At 39.5% G+C, this 27963-nt stretch overlaps 1 protein-coding gene across 1 annotated transcript in view; it reads right to left on the bottom strand.

The window, feature by feature from the left end:
* Positions 1 to 325: 325 nt before the first annotated feature.
* The window catches only part of minar1 (membrane integral NOTCH2 associated receptor 1), a 60434-nt gene continuing 32796 nt past the window's right edge, over positions 326 to 27963 (bottom strand). The window contains exons 4-5 of the mRNA XM_035629050.2: positions 8146 to 8403; positions 326 to 899 (exon numbers count right to left, since the gene is read on the bottom strand). Coding sequence (XP_035484943.2) covers positions 702 to 899; positions 8146 to 8403 — 456 coding nt within the window. The 3' untranslated portion in view covers positions 326 to 701. The remainder of the gene's footprint in view (positions 900 to 8145; positions 8404 to 27963) is intronic.

Raw genomic sequence — 27963 nt, 5'->3', positions numbered from 1 at the left:
GGCTGTAGTGATTCAGAAAAAGGAAGAGAGGGCAGCAACATTCGAGTCACTACTCAGTTCATACCTTTCCAAGTGAGTACGCTAATGTTATCAATACATTCAGTCATACTGTGTCTGCATTTTATGTTGTACAGTATATCTCTGCTTCAGCTAAAGCACTTCATTATTTTTCTGAATAGAAAAATGTGTTAAACAAATTGTGTTACTTAAAATGCTTGCTGTATCAATAAAGTCTCACATTCAACCAGATAATTCATCAAAAATAACTCTGATCAAAATACACTGTACAGTAATTATACCGAAAATAAAAATATCATACAAAGGCTACATCAACAAATCCAGTTTTATTCAGGGATCAACTGCTGCAGTTGTTTACAACGGACAATTCAATCAATGAGTTTCCAACTGTCCCACACAGTTTATGACAATTCATTAAACTACAACATATATACAGTATATATTATGCACTTGCTGAATTCATTTCTATTGTAAAATAGCTGTCCTAACCATTTTTATATTGGCAAGAAAGACCACCAGAAGTAAATACTGCAGTAAAAGCACAAAACATCAAACTGACAGTCAATTCCCAACACGATCATGTTGTCGGTGAATCTGCTGCACACTTACCTAGTCCACGAACAGACCAGGACACCAGTAAAAGTGTGTCATCCACTGGGCAGTGCCACTCTGTCCGGGCACGCTCATGATTTCATAGTGCAAATTGGAACTACAATGACCAGGATCACCGTGCAGGTCGCGGCGGCGATCAGTGCCCCGATCTTACACACCTTAGCCCTCCTGAATGCCGCCTCTTTCCTCTTGAGCAGCGAGTCATAGCCCGGTGTGTAGATGTCCTCCATCCAGTACTCCAGGTTGTTAGGGTTTAGGGACTCCTGGGTCTGATTAAACAAAGGCGATAGGTAAGGAGGACACAGAGGAAGAAACACAGTTTCTATACACAACACATGCACGCCTTCATTTCATGATTCAGGATGGTTCAGGAAGTTTACATGGTCAACAATAATAATAATAACTTTATTTATATTGCAAGAAAAATCCATTTCATAAAAGTAAGTTTTGATAGATGATTTAAAAAGAGACAGTGATGTTTCTTGAGTTTCTCAGGAAAATTAACATAAAAGTCATGTCACTCTTCGTTTTCAGCCTTGACAAAGGAAAATTCTTGCAGGGACTCAACAGAAGATCTCAATCTACAAGCTGCTGATTATTGATTTGGAAGCTCATAGAAATTCCACACTATACTGTAGTGCTGTTTGCAGCAGCTCAGAATATATACAGTAGTCCTTATCCTTTCTTGTAGGGTTTAAGTTTGAACCATGAGTGTGAAGTGTTAAGTTTCACTGAGAGTGGAATTGCAAGAAAGATCCGAGCAGAAAAAAAAAATGAAATGAATTTATGGATGAAACCAGTTTCTGTTAGAAAGAAAAAAAGCAGCTGTAGTTGTTCTGATGAATCGATACAACAACACAGGGCTCGACAGTGCGAGTGTTTCCCTCTGCTTTTCTGTAAATAGAACTATAAGCTGTAAAATGTATTATTACAAAATTCAGCCAAGCAGCTGTTTTTTTGTTTTGTTTTTTCAACAAAAAAAAAATTGTATAAAAAAATATATCTAAGAAACCCAAAATATCTTAATCAGGTTAGGTTTTATGAAATAGTCATACATTTTTTAATTTTACCCTGGAAATAAAACCTGCTATCAAACTGGTTCAAAGTTGAACACACCACTTCACTACCTGATTAACCTAAATGTAGTTTAACGAAAACATTATGAAAAATGGCTTTTGAATCATGCTCCAGAAAACTGGAAATGATTGCAAATACGTTAACGAACAATGTTCTATATTCTGCACTACATGCCGTCTGGATAATAACTGATGGTTAAATCTAACCATCCTTTGTTAGATTTAAATACTGCCTTCATTTTACAGTTTTACAGCATCCATTGGTTATACAGATGGTGAGAGGACATATAGGTGTGGCTTACTGCATGTTATGGTAGATAACCAAAAGCACACAAGGTGCTGTACCAGTGTGAGATTCGATCCAAGTACATCAGAATTGAAACTGTTTGCACAACTTTTCTCCAGAAAAGCCAAAACGGTTAGGGATGGTAGAAGAATTACTGAACAAACATGTGAGATGTTTTCATTTTGATAAATATACTAAGCAACACTAACATATAAATAACAGACAAAACATAAAGGGGGTGACATGGAATCACCTGGAAAATTAACCAATAAGGACAGATGCCTCACAGAAAAAAAGAAAATGGCCATTTTTAAAATGGCAAACATAGAGCAGATGGTAGACGGATGAAAGCTCTCCATGTGTACATCCAAGGATAACAGATGATACTAGACTCTTCCTAATCTCAACCTGTCTTCATGTGTGCCCCAGTGCACTCAACACCACCAGCCACTCTGCATGGTATACTTGACTGCACTTTGCACTCTGCATCTTAACTAAAAACTTGTCATGCCAACGGGAGCTCTTTCTCATTGTTGTGCTGTAGTGTGGCGGGAATATTTGCCTTAATTAGACAGGGACAGTGGAGAGCTAACAGGAAATGAGACGGGATATAAGGGAAACCATTCAACTAACAACACAGGTCCCCATAAGGAATTAACCAAGGGACATACTCTGAAGCCGTAAGCATCTTTAACCCCTAAGCCAGCAGGAGGCGCAAGTTGAGGCTGACTTTAGGGTATATATTGTCAATTAAGTAAATACTTTGTTCTTTAGGCAGAGGGATGAGAACAAGACTGCAAGAGTTTTTTTTCAATCTGCTCTGTAATAGCTTATTGATATTTTCATGGATTTTTGTATATACTATAAAAGACAGAGCTGCAAGCAGAAAGACAAACAACACACATATTTCATATTCATACAATAGATTATAAAGCTTCAGGAAGTATTTGCATCACTTTTTTACACAATTTATTTTGTTGTAGATTTAATTATAAAGAGGTAACAAAAATGGGTAAATTAACACTACAAAACCTGTGATGACATTAAAAACACATTTTTATACTATTCTGGTTATTTATTTAAAAAAATATATGTGATTTACAAAAATATACAGAGCCTTTGCCTGTAAACATTTGAGATACACACACACACACACACACACACAAACACTTTATTTTTCATATATACTAGGTGAGTATCAGAATATAACAATGTATGCAACCGCTGTTTTTAAGTATGTTTCTGAATATGTTGCTGTGTGTAACCAAGTGGTACAAGAATACATGGGATGTCTACCTCCTGTGAAGACATCAGTTACTGAGGAATGTGGACAGCATCTATGATCAGAGAATGTGTGTTAAACACCAAAGATGATTAGACACTAGTGTTTTGTACAACAGAAGGAAGTAGAGACCAATATGTGCCGTATACGGCACCATACATGTGAAATCAAAAAGCGGAGGTGGATCAAAGTGGCGAGGCTCTGAAAAGACTTAAAATTAAATAATCAAAGACTAAATATCAGTGTATCAGTGGTTCAAATAAACATATTTCATCTGATATGTTGCACTCTAAATATATATATGAACTATAAAGTAAGTAAATGGTGAATGAAGTCCTGACAGGTCATGTGACGGTGTTGCACTGAAGAGAAGTCTTGCTCTAGGAGATCATCCATGGAGTAAAATCTTGTAATACATCATGAACTCAGCTCATGGCTCTGCTCAGCCCCGACTGCAGCAGATAGCTGTGGAGAACCATGAAATATATCAGCAAGAAGACTACACAACATGTCATACAAATATACTGTTCAATATAAACAGGTTAAGAACTTATTTGTAAAAGCCCCAGTAATAACTTTATCCAGCACGTTGTAGTTATATGTCACACACACAAACACACACACACACACACACACACACACACACACACACACACACACACACACACACACACACAGAGCATCAGAGTCTCAATAGAAATGACAGAGAGACAAAATTAACTTTTCTTGCCTGGTTATGGTTTGTTGTGGAGAATACAATGACTGTGTTTTCCGTGGTTAATATTTAACACAAATTAACCATTAAATCAACAATTTTAGCAATTTAATATTAACTTACTTTTCACATGAACTTCGTTGTCGGTCGCTGTTGCCATCCGCATACATCCATAGTTTCACGTCCGAGGCGAGCACCGTAGAAGACTGATTAAACATCCGTGAAGTCCACTAGCATAGGATGTAGCGTAGCATTCATGAACGCGCAGAGCGTTCAGTAGTCTTTACGACATACATGACTAGTTGTTATTTTATTATTACATGGGTACTCAACAGTCTTTTATTAACATATTTTGAGTACCAGTGGTCATTCTACATTATTATCATATACTGTTAAAGATAAACTATTAATAAAAAATTGACAGTCACCCGGTTCGGGAAATGAAGCCAATGCAGGCTTGAAAGCCTGTATTCTCTGGAATCACCAGCATATGGCGACTCGCTGGTTGCAAATAGAAGTCTGTCTCTATAGATGTCTATCAGAAAACGTCTCTACTTCTCACTCACAAACATTTTCCTGAGGAGTTTATGGTCTCAGGTGCTAGTTTCAAATCTTCTTCAATACAGCATGATGATCATTTTGTAAATTGTGGTTTCATTCATAGTAAAATAGAAGATAAATAGCGTGATTGACAGCTGATCTTCCAAACGGTACATGGTTGCAGGTGTAGGTGGGCGTGCAGTGGATGAGCTCTCAGTCAGACCCACCCCTAATTTTACGTCCGGTTGAAAAAAAGCGCCTAAATGTCAATGGTCAAAATGCAAAACTCCAGGCTTCAAAACGGCAGCTCACAAGCCAACGGGGTACGTCACGTGGGTTGCCACTTGATTATTAACTGAATACTCAGTAGTCTTCAGAACATTTTTTAAATGAGTACTCAGTAATGATCACTAGATCATTACATGAGTACTCATTAGTCATTACAATGTACAATGCCACCCCCGCTGTCATGGCTGATAATCAGGCAAGCTGTTCATTCATCATAAATGTCCACATTCCTGTTAGTACGTAGTATTGACAAGTATACCTGAAATGTTTAACATGTCTGATTAAATGATTCCCTGTTATCAACAATGATGTTACAGTCAGTAACAGGAAGTCATCACAACAATACACAACACATCAGGTAACCCATCCAAATAATTAGTCTCTCTAACAGCAAAACTAGTGGTTTACAATTATGGTCACAGTACTGAATTCCATCACTGTTTGAACATGGTGCTGTAGTGATACATAGTGCCTTTAGAACTTCCCTAGTTTTTGGGCTATATTTAGTATCCTGCATTTTGGGTTCTTAGCCAACTACCCTGGCTCTCTCTCTCTCTCTCTCTCCAAATAAGTTGGCATCTATTACTGTATTATTTATATATAAGTCTCGGACTGGACTTGGTTTTTATTTTATTCTTGGAAAAATCCTCCTACAGATTGTCTAGCAATGTACAGTGCCATCATCAGTCACTATATTTAAGAAGCATTTACTCTTGGGTCATTTTCTTTTTACATGAATCTATTGTCAACATTTATGTCTTTTCTTATCTAAATCAATTGGTAAGTCCTGGCATTTTCCAGAGTGCTTCTCAACAATCACTGCAGAGAATTGTTTGTTGCAATTAAAGTTTTGTAGTGACCAAAGTAACTCCAGAGGTCTGGGAACATGGTTGCATCACTAAAACCATGTCAGGTGGGTAAGAAATAATTGTCAAATGATCAGACAGTTTATCCAGATTATCATAAACAGTGGTTCTAAAACGTTTTTTTTCCACTACTGTACCTTCTTTGATTTTTTTTCCAGCCAAGTACCTGACCTCTGCAAAACATTTTTGGTAGAATAAACATGCCCTAAATGCTGGGGAGTGAAGCCTTTCTGACGAGGACACCATGCCAGTACCAACCCCCTGGCCTGCGTAAGCCACTAACTGCTTCTGTATACAGAGTTCCATGCTCATCATTTGAGCAACCAGGCTCTAAGTAGAGTTGTTGGTATGGTTCATGTCAGAACAAAGACTGGTAACAGGTTAGTGTAGTGCTTCACAAAATGGAGGATCTGATCATTTGATCCTTTGTTCAAAAGACAAAGGAACAGACTGGAAAACTCTGATGCCCAGAATGCTTCACTTATTGAGCGTAGTCAAGTGTTGAGCATCTAACTGTGGAGGACACAAAACAGACACTGAAACCAGAGAAACTATACCCATATTATTAGATTATTCTTTGAGTAGAGTTCTAGAGTTTTAGCTCAGTAAGGCCTTCAATAACTGTTAGGGTCAGATAGGAATAGTTCTCTATAGGTTTCTTGAGACAGAGGTTTATTTTTAGGGAATTAGATTGTTGGTTTTTAGGGTTTCTTCACCGGAGGCACCCGACAAGGTGACCGGGCACCGACCTGAACGTCACATAGTGTTTTTCATTTGGGAGCTCAGTACGATCAACAGGGGCCAGTTGAAGTCAAATAGGAGAGCCTACCTCCTCTCTGCCCCCTTCTCGCGTCTGCACCTCAGCGCTCATGCGTGTCTCAGGTCTAGGACGAGGCCAGTGAGTGAGGGCGGCCGCGCAGGGGTCACAGTAATGACAATTTGAGAACTAACAGTGAGAAATGGAGAGACTCAGCGGCTTAATAATTACTATAATAATTATTCATGAAATCTATTTCCTTCTATCCTTGAGAGGTAAGGGCACGTTAGCTCATTTCAAACGACTCAAGAGTGCTACAGGCGACACATTAATGAACGTTTCGTCGCCCACGGGAATGTTTCTGGTGAATACTGAGTTACCAGGGCGCAGAGACACCAGAGAGAGCGGGTCGCTGACCTGGGTGCTAAAGTTACAGCTGACGTTCCCAACACACAATTTTGAATCTTCATTTAAAGGGGCAGTAAGCGATTCTACAGAAAGCTTCTTTCTCTCTTTGTTGTTGTTCATGATTTTACTGCTCTGGCGTGGCCGTGAACCAGGGTCCTCTTGTGTGGGAGTTTTTCAATTTACCGAGCCTGGGCTGCACCGAAAAACCCAGATTTTTTCCTGCGCAAACAAAAAAGCGAAAGCTAATAGGCAGAAAGGAAATATTAAAAACGGGTATTGCTTTAGGATCGCTTACTGACCCTTTCACATGACCTGCATGTCTTTGGACTGTGGGAGGAAGCTGGAATACCTGTAGAGAACCTACGCAGACACAGGGAGAGCTCCACACAGAAAGACTCTGGTTGACCAGCAAGTTCACAGCCAGAAACTTCCTGATGTGAAGCCACCACCATGCCGCCCTGACTGGGGAGTATTTAGTTAAATCTGCACATATGCAGTTTTTTTGCACTTAATGGTTTGTCTTTGTGTAACAGACTGAAAAAAACATTTGCATTGGTGTTCTTGTAAAAAAAAAAGAGGAAAAAGAACAATGCCTGGTTGTTCATCATTTAAGTCGCTTTTTTTCATTGTTGACATTCTGAGTTCATTTGATTTCAGAATGGGGATGAGTTTTGCCAAGCACTCAAAACATTAAATACTGACAGCCAGGCTATACTATAAGAAAATACATATCTCAGCACAAACAAAGATAGTGTTTTGTCATTAGATACAGTAAGTGAAAGCTATTTTAAAGTCATTAATGGAGCCTGCAAGGACATTTGAAGAAAAAGTCACAGGGCCACGGTGCATCTCAGTTACAGCCAGAGGCTTGTCAGGAAGAGGAATTGATTTCTAAATCTCTCGTGACTCTGAGAGTCATACAGTGACCATCAATAATGTGCCTCTGTGCCTGTGTCGTAGTTAAACAGGGTCCCTGCAGTGGCACGTAAGTCACAGATACACACATGTAATGGGAGAACCCCAGTAGTCCTGCAGGTCACACATGACGATCAATACTAGGGTGGGTTTTACACTGGTGTGATGTATAAGTGCTAAAGTGGTAAATGAAATATGGAGTTTCAATGTCAATAGGTGGAACAAAGCAACTATACCAAAGGCAGTCTTGTTACTTTAAGAAAGTAACACCATAACAGTCACAGGTGAACATTGTTTAAAATCTGGTATTAAACATACAGAGCAGCTATACTTGTTCATTTCCTCACAGCCCTCTTTGCTGTCAGTCTGTAAAGTCTATTACCTGAAGGTCCAGAGCTGTGAAGTGCTTTCCCTTCTGTCCTGAGTTGCGTTTATACTCCTCGATGGTCCAGGACGGCTGTCCGCGCTTGGTATCTGACAGGCTGGTGAGTCTCAGGTCGGTGTACAGGTGACTGCCTTTCACATGGGCCTTGATGGAGGGGGTCAAGGGGTGCTGTGAGAAAACCTGTTCAATCAGGGAAGGGTGGGGGTTGGGGGGCATGTGATCCTGGGGGAGCTCATATTGACGCTCACGTTCCGCCTGGAAATGAGAGAGGAGAGGATTTTACAGAACAGCAAAATTTATCAGAAGTTTCCACTACTACACTTACTTCAATTCAGTAGCTTGCTACATTTTAAGAATTACAAATTTTAGATCACCATGGGCTCATGTCTGTGCACATAAATTTCACAACTTTCAGTCAGTGTAAGACAAGAATGTATGAAGACTGTCCTTGAGGCAAAGGTCTCTCCCCAGCCCCTGCTGTGCTGAGCTTAGTATTTCTTTTTTGGGAGAGGTCTGAGTCTAGACACCAATTATCAATGTTGTCGATATTGATTTTGATAACATTTGATTGTATTCATATTTTTGCTTTGTTTTTACTGTATTTTTGTACATATTACAGAACATGAAGGAAGAAAGCACAGACTAACGTAAATTAAAAAATAAAATAAAAAATAGTTGGTTGATGATTCACTTTGGTATCGCTTGTACAACCAGAGTAAAATAGTTCCTTCTGTATGGTCGCTCAGGGAGTACAGAGAGTTAGGTCTAGAACGAAAGTCCTATATGCCGTTGTAAATACCCTTGGTGCCTGCCAGAGGGGGTTACCAACCTGTTCTCATATACACATATATAAATGCCCATACAATATATGTGTATATAAATATATATACACACACACACACACACATTTTTGACAATTACATGTCATGTTGGGGACCCACTGTATCAAAGTGGGTCGCCCATTTCCTCCAGTTATTAGTGAAATTGTCCATACATAGATTCAGCGAGAAAGTTCTTTCCATCTTATATATATATTTTTTACGATTCCAATCCATTCCCCTATTGTTAGGAGCTCATTAGTAAGCCAGCTTCCCATTAAAGTTTTTTTACTAGCTGCTAACATTATTTTAATCAGATACTTATTGGTCGAATTGATTGTATTTGAGATATTTCCAAGAAATCATGTTTAATGTCAAAACCCATCATTGAGATAATCTTTTTTACTACTTCCAACCAGTAGGGTCAAATAGTGGGACAATCCCAGAAAATGTGGAAATGATCTGCCTGGGAGTTTCCACATTCTCTCCAACACTGTCCTCAACTTGGCAAACCCTCAGATGATGCTTTAAGTTTGGAGTGATGAAAAATCTGATCATATTTTTCCATGCAAATTCCCAGTGTTTAGTTGGACTTCACAAATGTTCAGCCAATCCTCTTCGTAGATATTTTAGCTCCTCTTTCCCACATAGATTTAATATAAAGTGTGGAAATCCCATCTCTTGACTGTAAACATGAATAGATTTGAGAGATCAGTTTACTGTTTAAGTTAGATTTGTAAGCTTCGATCAAGATGTTTAGTAGGACTGTGTTGCATCGCTCTGTTGTTTTTGTATTACTATTAAAATGGGATCTAACCTGAAGGTCTCCGAAGAACACTTGTTTTCCTGAAGCTGCTTTTTCCACCATAAGTAGTCTTTTTTTTTTTAAATAATCTGATCTGTCACTCAAAAGCCGCGGATCAATCTGAACAGTGAGTTTTGTGATCCGTTGAACCCCTAGCGAAAATGCTCAGCAGAGCCTGCACCTCATCGCCGGTCCATCTATCGTAGATTCTCTTCTGCATGTCCATGACGAAGCACAATGAAATAACAAAATCCCAAACAACAACAATTCAAACAGGGTGCGACCAATCACAATTCTTTAGCACTGCATCCATTGTTCCTGAACCTTCCGTTAGTATTACGTACCGAGCAGGGTCTTTTTCGAGGGTAAACACATTACCCAGGAACTAAATTCAAACCCTTGTTCCTACGCACAGAGTTCCTCCTTTAGTTCCTAGTTCCTGGGTATAGTTCCTGCGGTGGAAACGCAGCTTAAGAAATATTTGGTCGTTTCTCAATACCAAAGAACACATGTATGTATTTGTGTTCTTTCTAAGAACATACTTGGGAGTTCAACTCGGGAGAACATACTCCCGAGAACGGGAGGATGCAGTTCGGTCATTGTGCAGTGGGAACAGGAGCGTACTTGCTGTCAGCTGACGCAGAGGAGGAGGCGGTTCACCTGATGAGTGGATCTGGCAGCCAGGATGTGGTTGAGAAAGGAGAGATGCGGTGTTGTAGCATTTCTTTACAATAGTAATATGATATATCTATATATCTATATATATATATATCTAAATAGTATCATTTATTTTAAATACTAATATTATGGTATATATTTACGCAATATTGTAGCATTTATTTTCAGTACAAATATATGATATCTACATATAGCATTTATTTGTAATACTAATATGCTATATTTAGATATTATAGCATTACTAATCAGTATGCATTTTTTAAACAATATATGGGTAGACCCATATAGTTAGACCGCACAGTTCATTTGGTAGTCCAAGATAAAAACTAATGCAGTTTAATACTGTATACATACACGCACACACAAACATACACGCACACACACACACACACACACACACATATATATATATAAACCATTATATTAAAATCTGGCTGAGTCAGGACTAGCTCCATCTAGGTGTACCTAATAAACTGACAGGTACAGAGGTTTGGCATTTTTTATAATGTAATAATATTGAAATAAATTAGCCTTCATTCCACATACGTACCTCCTCTTGTTGTATATATATATATATATATATATATATATATATATATATATATATATATATATATATATATATATATATAATAAGATACCTGTCCTTAACCTGTGTCATATACATCATTAGTCATTTATGTCATACAGTAATGATACTTTTTGACCTGAGCGATTATGCTGCTTATCAAGCAATGAAAGACAGAAATATCTCAAGCAGACACCTGACCTCACACGTCAGATGTTAGAGGAACATTTAATTCTGGTATATATCACTGATTCATTTCAGCCAATTCATATCGTTAAATATATTAAATAGTTCAAAGGATATGTATAAAATTCTAAAGACACAACTAGGCAATAAATATAATAACAACATTGGATAAATAACACTAAAATCCTCTAAAAAATGTCACATACAAAGGTTTGCACATCTGAATGATCATTTGTCTTCACCAAGTTGTTTTTCTGGAGTTGATGACGACCGTCCTGCACAGAGCGAGTCATTTCCCCAAACAAGAGGAGATGGAGGAGTGGGAGGAGGTGGAGGCCGGCTGCTTGCCTTGGTGGTCGTGAGACGTTCTACCATGTTGCTGGTGCCACATCAGGATTCTTCTTCCTAAAGATTCACAGAAGAGACGTTACATCAACAGAAAACTCTTCCCTCAATGCAGCTTTACTGTATCTGTGTATCTTTCTAGATGTTTACATTGGCAATCAGTTCATGATGCACTGGTCCTCTGCAGATCCCCCATGTACCAACAGGTGTTGCATCCCCCAGGTGGTACTTTCTGTTGGGAACTGGAGGATATCTGTGTCTGCAGCTTCATGTTGTCATCATGACACCAAACCTCCACCTTTGGTATCCTTAGACCATCCTACTGGTGCAACATCTTGTGGGCCCTGGAGATCCGGACTCTGCATCCTCCACAACACTTCTGTGGCAGCAGGTGATATCCTTGAGGAGGAGGAGGAGGAGCAAGGCCCGGACCCAGAACAAGGGGCTGATGAGAGGGGCCTTGGTCCAGAAATGGTGCCCGGGGAAGGTTTGCTGCCCAGAGGGACTGTCTGGATGACTGGGTGAATATGTCTATATGTGGACAGTTACACTCTCCAGATGTCGTCATGTTCTCTAAAAGTTTACAAAATAGTTTAGATGACAGTGATACATAGATGCATAAATAGACCAGATGAACACAAACGAAAAGACTTTGGATCAACATGCAACTGACACTGATGCTGTATGACCTTTTGTCATGTGTCCATGTTCAACCAGCTGTAGCTATGAAGATAGAGTAAAATAATATTACATATATGTGCGTAAATATCTTGTATATGTTAATTTCTTGTTTAATGTTCTTTTTCTTGATCTGACTAATTTAAATCTAACTGCGTTGTTGTAAATAAAATGTATATCACTGTAAAAAAAAACTTTGATGGTCGTCGAAGCCGCATTACAACCCCGAAAACGTTGGAGCAAATGTTTAAATAGGTTCTTACTTGATAAATCGACCACAGATATGAAGTTAAAACAACAAAATTCTAGCCTCAAAACATCTTTAGGGTACATTTCGGGACACATCAGATTTATTTCAAAAGTTTTAACTTACGGCTAATACTTTTCTCCTTCCCGTTCCTGCCAGTGGTTGTTGCAAATTCATTCTGGGATACTTGGCTCTCCCAAGAATGCACAAGTCACCTCCGATGCATCCTCGGTAAAGGGGGTGGGGCGAGAACATCCAGGCATTTGGACCGTTCTTGCATGCGTTCTTTGTATGTGAACAGTACTTTGGCTGCGACTGATGATGTTTCACAAGAACATGAGACACAAGTACAGAGAAGAACGTACATTGAGAAACGGACTTTGTCTTTCAGTTTTTGGAAGCTAATCAATCCCCCTTCATTAGAAATGGGCCAGTATGTTGTAATGCCCTTAAATAACAAGTGTTTATACTCCCCATCCATCTGGGTAGGTTTAAAATCTTTATCAAGGGCCACCCATCTTAATAGTTTAATTTGATTTTCCAATTTTAATTTGCAACATTCACCACACCAAATGTTTAAGGGTGTTTTTGTCAAGCAGTTTAAGTTTTCTTTATGCAATGACTAAAAATGTATGTCTCCAAGTAATGCCTGGAGTGGTATATCTCATTGGCTTGAATCTAAAACTTTCCATTTAGCATTGTAGTATGGGTTGCAGCAATAAATCAAATATCAGAATTGTGCTGATTTATAATAATTCTCCCTATTGGCAGAGACAATCCACCTTCATCTTTGGGCAGTTGCAATGTATTATATCTGACCCTGGGTTTCAGTCCTTTCCATATGAATCCAGAAAACATTCTTCTCCATTCAATAAATTGTTTGGTGGGTATTTCTATGGGAATTGTTTGAAAGAGAAATGGTAAAATGTTCATCTTAATTATACCTTAGCCGAAGTATTCAATAGTGTCATTGTCCCAACTGAAGTTCCAAGGGTTAAGTATTTGCACTGCGGGTGTATAATTAATTGAAATGAATTGTGTTTTCTGTACATTTAATTTATAATCCGAGTATAACCCAAAGGTATAAAAAAAATAATTCAGGCAAACAAATCAGGCTGGGAAAGATGCCAAAAAAGGCATTTGATTCTGTTAGCTGGGAAATATTAACATTTAAAATGCAAAGATTTGTCTTTAATAGCTCAGTAATTCTATTTCTAAAAAACTTATATCACTCCCCTAAAGCCAGAATAAAAATAAATGTCAGTTTAACTAACTCGGTACCACTTGGAAGGGGTTGCAGGCAGGGATGCCCTTTAAGTCTGGCCCTGTTCGCTTTGTTTATAGAGCCTCTTGTACAAGCAATCAGGGGAGATCAAGAAATAAGAGGAATTCACATTAAAGACACTGAATTTAAGACCTGCCTTAATGCAGATGATGTACTATGAGAACTATAGATTTATCTTTAGTTTTGCTCATATGCTCCATTAAGTGTTAAGCCTGTCTGAGATTATCGTGTGTCTGTCTGTTCTTGAGGAACCCCATTTGGTCGTCATCTATTTCTGGAAGAAATTTTTCTAACCTTTTAGCAATTAATGAGGCATATATATGTAGTCTAAATTTAGAATCGATATAGGTCTGTACAAGGACACTGAGAAATTATTGCTTGACTCCAGGATACTGGAGTTTTGCCCACTTTAAGTGTAAAATTTAAGCATTTCAGTAATATTGGTGATAATATGTCTCTGAATGTTTTATACCGTTCTGCTGGATATCCGTCTGGACCTGGCATTTTATTTGTTTTGAGTCTAGAAATGGCTTTATCTAATTCTTGTTTTGTTATTTCACATGTTATTATCTTATTCTGTGCTGTTCCGATGGACAGCAGATCAAAAGAGATCAAAACATTTTGAATGCTTAAGGATTGTGCACAATCCGTTTGTGTGTACAAGCCCTTGAAGTAAGTTTCAAAGCAGTGTTGTATTTCTTTTAACTCATGACACATTTTGCAGGATTGTATATGTTTGATTTTGTGGATGGATCTTTAATCTTGTTGCTTTTTTATTCTCCAAGCTAATAGTTTTTAGGTCTTGGGCCGTTGCCGTAAATTTCTTTGTTTAGTAAATTTTGTTTTAATCTCCTCTTGAGTGTCATATATTTTGTTCTATTTTTGTTTAGTCACTTTTATCTGATCTAGTAATTTTGGATCATTAAGTGCTATGTGTCTTTTGAGGTTGTGTAGTAAGTCTTTTAATTGTTTCTGCTTTTCTTTTTTTTTAATTTACGGAGGACCACATTATGAGTTTTCCCCTGATTACTGCCTTGGCTGCATCCCATACGTTACTTTGAAATACTCATCATTGTCATCATGTTCTAAGTAATCTTTAATTTCCTTTTCAATATCCTTTCTACACAAGGGGTCATTTAATAAGCTAGTGTTAAGCCTCTGGGTTGTATTTTTAACTTCTGTGTCCAGAGGTAAGGATAGATATACACTTGTGTGGTCTGATGTCTTTAACACCTATTTCACATTTTATGATTCTATGTCTGTCTGAATTGAACATGACAAAATAATCAACTCTTGAATGCACACTATGAGGGTGGGAGTAAAATGTAAACTGTCTTTCTGCTGGATGATTATCCCTCCAAATATTCATCATACATGCTTCATGAAGGAGTTTTTTGACCATGACTGTCTCAGGAGTTAATCCTCTTCGTAGAGATAGTTGTATATATAGTATGTAGTTGTATATTCCAGTCCCCATCATAAATTAGAACCCCAGAGATCTCTTCAGCAATTATGTCAAATATTTTCTAAATTAATATTTTAGCGTTACCTGGGGGTCTGTGAACGTTTAATAGCGTTTTAGCTTCTCGTGTTCCTTATTGGGGTCTCCTGCCAAAAGATTATATGTTGTTTTTCTTTTCATTTTAGATATTAATTTCTGCCTTTTGATGGGATTTTGCAGTCCATTTAAGTTTAAAGTAATTGTTTTGGAATTTTGTCTATCCTCCCCTGAGAAACTGTTGACCTTGCACCAAGCAAGGTCAACCTGTCTGTGGCAAGCCACAACAATCATCGAGCAGCTGAAGTCTCTCTCGAGGTGTCATAGTCGCGGGGAGATGACGACGTTACCCTGAACTAAATACACTACAGAGACCGGGAACAGGCAGATTGTCTTGGGGTGCCATACACTGACCACCTTGTTGATCTGTGTTAACGAACCAGAAATCTCCTTGATATATATTGAGCTCTTAAAATAAATACTTCTGCTTAAGACATCCACGGTTTCCGTCTCCCTGAATCAGCATCCACTCCATCAATTATTCCTTTTCAACTGGCGTCACAAACAGGATTCCTCATACAATGGAGACTGGTAAGTGCAAATTTAAAGTTTTATTCTTTAACTGCCTTGACTAGTCTGTGTACATACAGATATCCAACAGTGCGGCTGTGCTCATCGGGGGAGACGTCCTGAGTTGTCTGAAATGGGGCAACTAGGCACAGCATAAAACATTGGGGAGCCTGTGTCGGTCGGGGAGCCAGGGACTCCCGCAGTACTTGTGCACACTGCCCACAGGTGTAAATCCTAGGTTTCTGAGTATTTGTTTAGAGACACCACAGAATTTGTATAAGAGCTCATTCATTAATATAGTGTTAAAAGTGGAGACCTTTTCATGTAGCAGCACTATTTATTATGGAGAAACACACACATAGATAAAAGCGCGACCTCAGAATGATTCAAATGCAACACAAAGTTTTCGCCCAGAATGAGGCATTGCTGGTAGATGGAGAGGATGACAGTGTTCATGCCTTGTGATCCATTGATGTGTTGGATATGCATGAGACTGAGAAAAGTGAGATTGCAGTTTCAAATGCGATGTGAAACACAAAGATAAATTTACTGTGCTAAAGTATTAATGTTTTAAAAAGCTTTAAATTAGAAGCATTTTTTAAGAGTGGCTCAGATTACGATGATGTCACTGGACAGAGGAGGAGGCCCCTGAGGCTTGGCCAATGGGAGCACATGCAAAGGAGACCTGCTCAAAAGATGAGTGGGGAGGACTTAACTCAGGGGAGTTCTGAAGAATGTTAACAGCTGATTGATGAAGCCATAACATGCTCTCTGAGAGAGAGATCAGTTTTGACCTGAGTTCATTTTAATCTATCCCATGGAGAGACAGTCAGCATTTGTTTGTTTTTACACACAAGTAAAGGTGGAAAAATGACTGGGCCAGATTAGCTCCAAAGACAGTTGGAGGCCTTTTCGAGTTGTGTGTGGCAGCGCTGAGAAGTGAAGCCAACATCGAGAGAGGCATTTAATGCCCTTACAGAGGCCAAAGGTCAACAACAGAGAGTTGAGAGACATTGGACTGCTTTTAAGAACAAGAGACACTGGAATATGCGTCTAAAAGACTTTTTTGAAGCTGCTTTTTCGTGCTGAGAAAGAAAAAGAGACACTGACATTGTCAAAGGAACATTGTATCTGCCCTCCCGTGCACAAGGCCTTTCGTGATCTAAGGCAAGCCCTCACCCCAGCACCGGCTTTGGGCCTCTCAGACTCAGAACATCATCAGCTTCAACTTGCATGAGAACCGTGTGTCACATTATCACCCTGTTGCATATTGCTCGTAATGGTTTCCACCTGTGGTCTTGGCATGGTGAGCTGTCTCAGAGATATAGCCGCTTTTGCTACCATAATTGTCATAATTGTTAAATTTCAGACATTATACTTAGTCACGACTGTTGTCTGTGCTGTTTATGTTGTTTATACAGGGCTGCACATCTTGAACATGATGCAGCAAGGAGATCTGACTAGACTTTCAAATAGTCAAACCATCACATTTCTTCTCAAGAGAATTAAAGCAGACTGATTCAAAATTCTGATCAGATTTTTTGTAAATTGATGGATTTAAAGATAACAAACACCTGGTTGTGCTGTAGTGAGTGATTAGGAAGTTATGGAAGCAATTCAATGTCTAAAGGCATGTCAGCAAGCAGCAGAATTATATGCTCTCATTAGAGCCTGGATTCTGTTATAAAGGTTAAAGTTCTTCCTTCATGTTTTGGCCCATGTTTTCACACGGTCCGACACATGGGTGAAAGCAAGGGTTAGTGAAATGCGACCACTTACAGCCTCCATCAGATTAAAGTAGTAACGTAGTACTATAAACTGAAAGAGTAATTTATCATTATCATCAGAATTAAAATAGTCAATTGTTATTATCATAAATAAGTATGAAAATAGATTTGATACATATGCCAAGCTATCAAGACTATAAATGAGTGAGAATGAGAGAATGACCATTGTTCTTTATTTCATCCGCAGTACAGAGAATGCAGCAACTGAACTTAGTCCTTGTGGGTCCTAACAGAGAGTATCACCCAAAAAGTCCCTCTTCTCTGGACTGATGAGTAGATGAGTATATATGAGTGTATGAAATTGTATGTATATTGCATGTTAACAAAACTAGCAAACTAACAAACTAACAACAATGCTGAAAATATTTCATTTACAGCTCCTCCACAGATTCCTGGAAACATTGTGGGGGTTTCATGTTTCTATAAATTTAAAATCAGACGAATGTGTGTTAATCAAATCTCTCCAATCTCTGGAGAATGTTTCCCTGTCTCACAGGTAGAAAGAACCGACTCGGGTGTTAACTGACGACGAGAAGCACCTTATAGGTCAAAGGTCGAGCACACAGTGATGTGGTAAGAGGCCTGGAAAGGCCAGAGACTGTTTATAACTGTCATAACTGTGTTGGAGTTTTCCTGTAAAGATAATCCACAGAGGATAAATCAGAGAAATGCAAAGGTCCTATTCCAACTGAAGAGAAGGGGGATGAGTATAAATCGCATACACACTCTGAAAAAACCCAATAACCAATATAGTAATTCATATGAACATTTAAAATGCAATTTCTGCTATCCATTTGCTGTTCTAACACCAGATTCCCCCAACAGGATTATTTTGTCTTATATTAATCATAACATGAAGCAAAATAACAAATGAATAACAGATAGGAAAAAGAGTAAAATATACTGTGTTATATCACGGTTTGATTCTGTTTTACTAGACTTAATTGATGAATTGATCCTTTAATCAATTATTTGAATAATTAGCCCTAATTGAGGTCTTAATCGGTAAATAATCAGCATGTGATCATAAAGTGAATTGATTGATGTTGCTCAGTGGCTGCACCGTGCTAACAGGATCCCAGCTACGGTGGTGATATTAGGGGGTGGGTTTGTCATCTTCATCATCCCTCTGAAAACCTGAGCATATTGTTTAGATTTGTGACAGAAACCTGACAGTGAGAGAATGAATTGAATAAAGATCCAAATGAATAAATAAGAGAATGAATACATGTTGACAAATTACACATGAAGACAAAGACATCTTCAGGACGAGAGCAGCTACTGGGGTTTGAATATCCGCCGGTCAGCTCCTACGTGCCCTCAGGACCATAAAGAACATGTTCAATGCCTATTAATTGAATTTGCTAAGATTTTGAAAATTATGCATTGATGTTTTTAATGAATAAAATGACTTTGATTTGTATTTAGGTTCAATGCCACATGCTAATTAATGCCTTAATCCATCTTCACTGGAGATAATTTTAAACACACAGTTTAACTAAACATAGCTTCACTAATTATAAATCCTATTTTTGAACCATGTATGCTATCTGCTTTCTGTTGATGTTTCATTGTATCCCTGTATATTATGTATTATTTTAATAGAAAAACTTAAGAAGTATTATTGGCGGTCACAATCTTTTACTCTGATTAGCAGAGAGGTTTGATGTAATTGCCCCCTTGATGCCTGGCTATGGTCGGAAGGACATTTACACTTTCAGGGGTGCTGTCCTGGAGACTGGACGCTTGAGGGTTGAGGCGGGGTCCACATTAAGTGAGCTTGATGCGCTTTGATTTCTGTTTGCAATTTTATTGTCTTTTCTTTTGAGTGCTTGGTGTTTCAAGACCTGTCCCAGTCCTTATCTTTTATTAATGTTTGTGTGTTGAACAAGTCAACAAAAGGGAGAAACTGTCATGGAATTTGTCTATCCTCCCCTGAAAAACTGTTAAGACGAGTCTTCACAGGCACCAAGCAAGGTCAACCTGTCTGTGGCAAGCCACAACAATCATCGAGCAGCTGAAGTCTCTCTCGAGGTGTCATAGTCGCGGGGAGATGACGACATTACCCTGAACTAAATACACTACAGAGACCGGGAACAGGCAGATTGTCTTGGGGCACCATACACTGACCACCTTGTTGATCTGTGTAAGCGAACCAGAAATCTCCTTGATATATATTGAGCTCTTATAATAAATTCTTCTGCTTAAGACATCCACGGTTTCCGTCTACCTGAATCAGCATTCACTGTCGGATTCAATTATTCCTTTTCCGTAATCACTTTGTGCTCTTGGTTTAACATCCTATCTCCCTACTCTAGTATACACATTATGCTCCTCCATTGATCTGAAGATGTAAACAAAAGATGTCTGTGCAACACAATAAAACAACCTAACCAAAATGACCTCCAATAGTGAAGTATGAGGGTAGGCCTCCAGGTTGAGGGGCCCCTCCAGGTCCGAGCTGACATCCTCAAATGAGTGTTATCAGAATGCAGAGTTGGAGGTTTAGTACAATTTCCATCCCCCAGATTATGCGGTCCCATGCATATCCTTAATATTTTGAACTAAGACACTTTGAACAAACACTTAAAGTTAAAAATAACACATGACTAATATTCAAACAATATTGAACCGTATTCAAACATCCTAGAAAAACTTCCCATACATATAGGTATGTCTATGCAGTTAAAGACCCAGTGTGTAATTTTCTGGTGGCATCTGGTGGTAAAGTTGCAAACCGCAACTGTTCTGGTTTCTGGCAGCGCTGGTCCGAGTGATCTGTGACAGCGTTGTATTTTAAAATCAGTGTCAGGGAGCTCACATGCCCCCTCGGGGATTCCAAAGATGTGATGGTTGTTTCTTCTTCTTTAAAGTTCCAGAGCTCATCGTTCATGTCTCGTTTAGTTATCTCCTAAAAAACTTTTAGTTCCTTCTTCATGTCCTTGTGTCCAGCCTTAAATTCAGCTTGGATAGCACTGATTTGAATTCAAATCCTTTATTTAAGGATAGCCCCTTGAAATGTAGCATCTCATTTTCAAGGGGGTCCTATAACACAGATACAGAATTTATACAACAAAACATGCAAGAGTTAAAAATACAAACACATGAATACATCCAGCTTGCTCACCCTCTCCCACCCACACCACCAATACGCAAAAGTAAATAATAATAATAACAATATAACATAATAATAATCATCATAAATATGTGGAATGATAATGGTGATCTCTTTAACACTGCGGCCTCCTCTAACTATTGGGACAACTATCCGCTCCACTCAACCTTGTTTAGTCTAAACAATCACAGCTCTCTCCCTCTTGCAGCGACTCGCTCACTAACTCACAGCGGTTTACACGCTCTTATCTGCGCTCCGCATCGTAGCTTAGCTAGTAAGCTTTAGCAGCTAAAGATGGCTTCCCCCTCTCCTGCTGTCTCTTGCTCTGTTTGCCCTATGTTTAGTTACTCCTCTGCCTCCTTTAGTGATAATGATACTTGTAATAAGTGTTGTTTTTTGCTAGGATGGAGGCGAGGCTCAGTATTTTAGAAGCGCGGCTTTGCACCATTGAGAGTATATCATTAGCTGATTCTGTAAGCCAGCCCCCGCTAGTCGGTGCGAGCCGCTCCAGTGTAGCTTCTTCAGCTCCCCCAGCAGCTCCCGACCAGCCGGGAGGACAGGGCGGCTGGGTGACTGTCTGCAATAAGAGGCATAGTCCTACACTGAAGCCCACGGTGCACCACCAACCAATTCATGTTTCTAATAAATTCTCCCCTCTCGACCGACCCGCTGAGGAAACAACTCTGATCACTGGCAACTCTATTTTGAGGAACGTGAAGTTAGCGAAACCAGCGACCACAGTCTATCCCTGGCCAGAGCAGTCAACATTGAATCTTATCTAAAACTGCTGGCTAAGGATAAACGTAGATATGGTAAAATCATTATTCACGTCGGCAGTAACGACACCCGATTACGCCAATCGGAGGACATGAAGGTGAACATGATTTGGTGTGTACTTATGCAAAAGCATTGTCGGACTCTGTAGATTTCTCTGGACCCCTGCCCAACTTGAATAGCGATGACATGTATAGCTGCACATCATCACTAAACCGCTGGTTGTCAAGGTGGTGTCCAGATAACAATGTGGGCTTCATAGATAACTGGCGCACGTTTTGGAGAATTCCTGGACTGATGCGGAGAGACGGCATTCATCCAACAGCTCTCATTTGTAGAAACCTGACTCAGTTACCTAGACGGTCAAACCCATGACATTTCAGAGTTGGGACCATCAGATTGATTTACCGTATTTTCCGCACTATAAGGCGCACCGGAGTTTAAGCCGCAGCAGCTAAATTTAATGATTTGTACATCAATAAGCCGCACTGGACTATAAGCCGCAGGTGTTTTAATGGTTAATTACCATATGTAAGAGTTCGTGCACAGAGGGGATTGTCGGGAAAGAGATGGCTGCTTGAGGAAGCTCCCATTTATTAACATTTCAACAAACAAGTTGCATATTTGCATAACGTACTAAAACCACCAAAGTCCTCATCTTCAGTGTTGGAAACGAACAGGCTCAGGGTGGCTTCGTCAGCCACTCTCCTCTCTCCTTCGTTGTCGCTCTCAAAACCAACGAACTCCTCTTCGTCACTGTCGGAATCGAACCGCCTCTGAAGGGCCTCAGCTGAGCCTGTGGCGGCATCCTCCTCTTCATCATGCAGCAGTCCAGCCTTTCGGAACCCGTTGGTGATCGTGGATGTTTTGACACTCCTCCATGCTACCAGGATCCACTCGCAAACTTGAGCGAAAGTTGCTTTTCGCTGCTTTAACCGCGGACCGCGGACCGGTCATAGAGCCCGTAGAGTTAAAGTTGGTGGACTGTAACCTGTTAGATTTAGGAGGTCCCCTAGTGGCCGTTAGTTGTAAAAATCCATAGATTAGCCGCACCGTTATATAAGGCGCAGGGTCGAAAAATGGGGGAAAAAGGCGCGGCTTATAGTCCGAAAATTACAGTATTCTATATGACTGAAACCTGGCTACAGCCAGAAGAATATGTTAGTTTAAATGAATCAACACCTCCCTCTTATAATAATATTCATATTCCTCCGACCACAGGCCGAGGAGGAGGAGTAGCAGCAATTTTCCCATCAACCTTATTGCTCAACTCTCGACCTAAACATAGTTTTAACTCATTTGAAAGCCTTACTCTTAGCCTCTTTCACCCAAGCTGGAAATGCCAAAAATCAGTTATTCTAGTCGTTGTATATCGTCCACCAGGCCCTTACTCTGAATTTTTATTTGAATTTTCAGACTTTTTATCTGAGTTGGTGCTTAGCACAGATAAAGTCATTATAGTTGGTGATTTCAACATTCATGTGGATGTTGCCGTCGACAGTCTTAGTTCTGCCTTTAATTCACTCATAGACTCAATTGGTTTTACTCAACATGTAAACAAACCCACTCACTGTTTTAATCACACCTTCGACCTCGTTCTGACATATGGAAAATCGAATAGTATTTCCTCAAAATCCTCTGTCCGATCAATACTTAGCTACATTTGAATTCGCGATTATTAACTTTACTGAATTTGAAGAAAAGTTCTATTACAGCAGGTGTCTATCAAAAAACTCTGTAATACCTCTTTCACACCAAAAATTACCATGTCGACCCGCGTTTAATCGGCAATTGGTCACTTTCACACTGCAAGCAAACCAGGGTCTGATGATCGTGTAGTGACAGTTGGCAGCCATAGATGGCGGTAGAGAGCAGTGCACGCCATAAAACAAAGAAGAACAACAGTGTAGTAAACAACAGAAAGCATGGAAGCCAGTGAGCCGGTGGTCAACGTTACCTTATATCTTGTAGTTGTCACTCTTTCAAAGTTTACAAACTCAGTGCAGTGTTACGAGCCGAGCCTGGTCCTTTAAGCAGGTGGCCATATGCGCGTTCACCCGGGTGTGACGTTCACATCAATGCCGATCGGAGGTGAAGCCGATTATTAACCGGGTCTATTGTAGAGTCATTTGGCCCGGGGCTGAATGCTGATTAAACATTTTCACACTGCAGAAAACGCCAGGTGTTAGCGGGTTAAAACTAAATTAAAAGTAAAAAGTTAATTTTAAGAAAAAGTTCCATCGTTCTTTACTCCACTGCCATGTGACGATACAGTGCAGGATAGTTATCAGAACTTTACTCCCACACAAATTGATGACGTTGTTGATAGTGCACTAATAGAGGAAAATAAAAACAACCCCAGGTTCCTCTTCAGCACTGTAGCCAGGCTGAAAGAGAGTAAAAGCTCTACTGAACAGTCTATTCCACCAACTCTAAGTAGCAATGAGTTTCTTTACTAATAAGATTATTACCATCAAAGAAAAAATGAATCAGCTTCTTCCCACTAATAACACAGACACACTGCCTACTTTATATTTAGAATGCTTCTCCCTGTTACAGAGACTAGAACACATTGGGATTAAAGGAACAGCACTAGAATGGTTTAAGTCCTATTTATCTGATAGATTTCAGTTTGTTAACGTTAACAACAAATCTTCCATTCATACAAAAGTGAGTCATGGAGTTCCACTAGGTTCTGTGCTGGGACTGATACTTTTCACTTTAGATATGCTTCCTTTAGGCAATATTATAAGAAAACACCACATCAATTTCCATTGCTACGCTGATGATACCTAGCTGTATTTATCTGTAAAGCCAGATGAAACTAATCAGGTAGACAAACTTCAGGACTGTCTTAAAGACATAAATGCCTGGATGACTTCTAATCTTTTACTTCTAAATTTTGAAAAAAATTTGGTCATTTTACTCGGCCCTAAACACCTCAGAGAAACATTATCTGATCATATAGTTACCTCGGACGGGATAACCTTCGCCTCGAGCTCTACCTTGGATGTCCTTTGACTCACACATAAAACAAAAGTCTAGGAAAGCCTTCTTTCACCTGCGCAATATCAAGAACATTAGAAACATCCTATCTCATAGACGATGAATGAATGAATTGAAATTAAATGTTGGCATGCAAGGCATCCATAGCCACGTTTGTTTATGTAAGTTACTAGTTTAAGTGCGCCACTAGGTGTTGCTGTCACACTGCTTGTTCCCCAAAGCATCTAGTGTGCGTGCTGTATGTCCCTTGTGGGGCTTCGTTGTCCGGTGGCTCATTGCGCAACTGGCGCCATGTTTCGCCAGTTTCCCTTCTCTACCTTGTAAAGTAAGCAGTGTGAATCACGGCTGATATTAAAAATAAATATAGCGGAACTAAAACCACCTGTCCAGCTAATTTGTTGTTTCCACATGTCAATTTAAGTGTTTAAGTATAATTCAGCGCAGTTTAATTGGTTAATATTGTGAGTGTGTGTTAATATATTATTATGTCTGGGGTTAGCTAGCTTGCTGTGCTCTGGTGACTCCTGTATAGACACAGAATGCGGTGAAGCACTAGCTTTTCTGTTTCAACCATTTTAATGGAGTCAATATTTGTTGAGAGCGCTGTAATTCATTTATATGCACTGTTATCTCTGTTGCATTACATCAGGCTATGTATTCCTGTTAGTATTAATATGTTTTCTTTGGTGGAATGGAACACAAAAAGCAGTTTCCCTTCTCTACCTTGAAAGGTGATGTTGGTGCGGCAAAGCGAGGAAATGTGAAAAGGCAAATAAAACGCAGACGTCTCAACCACAATCCAGAACCCTTGGATCCTGTGTCTCTCTCTTTTCCCATTGAACACCCTATCATCACACCATTAAACACAACGCAGAGTCTCTGGGTGTACAGAGAATTGTGGGAGCACAGAGGGAGTGGGTTATATTTACTTCACCTGTGCTGCCGAGTCCTTCATCCTCTCCTGTCGCCATTTTGTTCTATCCTGATTTATTGTGGTCTTAGCCTTCATTAGTTTGTATTTCCCCATTCTTTTTATGATAAAATTAGCACGTATGTTACTCTAAAATGGGGAAAATATCAGACCTTTCTGGGAGTACATTTTAATATACTTTTGTTTTCTGCACTCTGCAATTTGGTCCTGCTTCATCATATCTGACACAGTGTAAATAATAAATTAAGTATCATTCCTGGAATCAGTTTGGCATTGAAAAGGAGTCCAGCAGTATGTGCATGACTTAATTTGGTTCTGACTGAGTTAATATCCTGACAAAAAGGGGATGCAGTTTTTTACGTGAAACAGTTCAATTAGTGGCTGAGGGTTAAGACTTCATAATATAATGTAAAAGGGAACATTTTACATTACATACAGCTGGTTTAGCTTTTTGGTTTACAAAGGTGACTTCGGAACAAAAGGTCGGGATTTGATTCCCATTCAGGTGTTGTGCCTGGTGTAATATGGACTACAGATCCATGTTGTTTCATCAAGGGACACACAAAGGAAACAGCGCCAAATGGAGCCCAAAAGACTCCCAGAATGCACCACGGTTGCATTCCAAGTCGGGGATCGTGACACGCAGCTCCTCCCCCACCTTAGGAGGCTGGGAGATCGCCTTGTGTTAACCCACGTTTAGCACAGCGCAGACCCCAAGACAGAGATGGCCGACAACAAACATTTCCCCTTTCCCTTTTCCTCATCAAGTCAACTCTCTGGCCCTTCGCTGCCCAACAAAGTCTGCTCAGCCGCTGTACACTCCACTTCAAGCCGAGACAGCCACCACTCGTCACAGAGTGGAACACAGCCGTCACCAGAGCTGGGAAGCCGGACGGCTAGCCAACACCGGTCGCTCTGACGTGACTCACATAATAGGCAAACGTATCTGGACAGAGATAGTTTAGCTGATGTTTGTTTATAATAATTTTGACTATTGAGTAAACTTATCGCAAATGTTGACTGTTTGTGAAGCTTGTGGACTTCAGAGTCCTTATCTGTGTTGCAGCTGACCACCTGACGAACGTGATCGGCAGTTCAAACACAGGGTATGGCTAATGTCAAATGTGGGCCCTTAGGCAAGGCGCTTAATGCTTACACCATACCTCTGCTAGAGTCAAATTTCAATGACTGCAAGTAGCTTTGGACAAAGGCATCATCAAAGTGAATATTATTTAATATAACCATGTTTACATTTTGAACTATAAACTCATATAGCTAATCGTTTAATGTAAAAAAATTAAAGTTAACTTATGTAGAGCACATTTAATTTCTTTATCTGTATCAGTCCATGTGATGTTTATGAGTCTAAAGGTCAGGTCTTACATATATAAGGCCATGTTCACATTTGTGCACTTCTATTGATGTGTCCTGGTAGTGATGAGCAGCCATGTGATAAACATCCATAATTCTGTGGTTTATGAATTGTATGTGTTTATATACTGTAATATATATATATGTATATATTACATCATCGATTCTCATTGAAAAGTTTACTGCGGAAAAATGTATTTTACACTCTTATATACAATAGGAACATTACCAACACAGATTAAATGAATTTCCAGGAAGCAGTATGGACTAATGGCACACTACCTGCATGAATTATAATTACTCTGTCTGAGTAGCAAACACAAAATGAAGAATAAAGGATTCCCGAAGACTGAGTATTGATTGCATTTATCCCATAATACTAACAAGCAGTAGCCATCAATACCAACTACAGTGAGAAACATATGTCTGTAGAGTCAATGAAGGTGACAGAGTGTGTGTGTGTTTGAGTGTGTGTGTCTCGTTTGTCTAAAGAGACTCGCAGGTTCCCTCTCAGTCAGCAGCCTGTGTTAATTTGATGACTGTGCAGTGGAGTCTTTAGAGAAACTGCAGTGTGATACAGTAGTTTACCAAACTCAGTCATCACTTCATCACTAAAACCTTCCTCCACTCCTCATCAACCATTCTCACAAAAGTCAACCTCATCTGTGCTCAGACTGATATTCCTGAAACTATCAAGTCCATCGTCTCTCTATGAGTATGCAAAATTCCATAGAACACAAGAAATGTGATAGGAAGCCATCCAAGGAAAGCAACAGTGCAGCACTAAATATTTGACCAAGGACAATGTGGCAGCAATCATTTAATCCTGTCTTAAATAGCACATGTTAAACATCATCACTGCCGCTCCGCCTTACACACCAGGAATGTGTACTTGTTGTCCAATGACCTTATGTTTTTTTATTGAAGCTCTCTGCATCAAGGCACCCACTGTGCCAAGGCAGTGGCTTTAATGAATCAATAATAACAATACCTTATTTTAGCCTATAGCATTGCACTGGTCTGGCTTTCTGATGAGTGTTTAGACAATTTAATATTTTTTGAGCAGGTATTTTGACCCCTGGGTCACTTTCTTTGTTTGGTTGGTTTAGGCAAAGGACAACACAGGAATTACATCTGGGTTTAAAATGAACTT

The sequence above is a fragment of the Scophthalmus maximus genome, chromosome 4 (genome assembly GCF_022379125.1).
Source record: "Scophthalmus maximus strain ysfricsl-2021 chromosome 4, ASM2237912v1, whole genome shotgun sequence".
NCBI classification, from domain to species: domain Eukaryota; kingdom Metazoa; phylum Chordata; class Actinopteri; order Pleuronectiformes; family Scophthalmidae; genus Scophthalmus; species Scophthalmus maximus.
The sequence above is the reverse complement of the archived record's forward strand: the minus strand, read 5'-3'. Positions and strand labels throughout refer to the sequence as shown.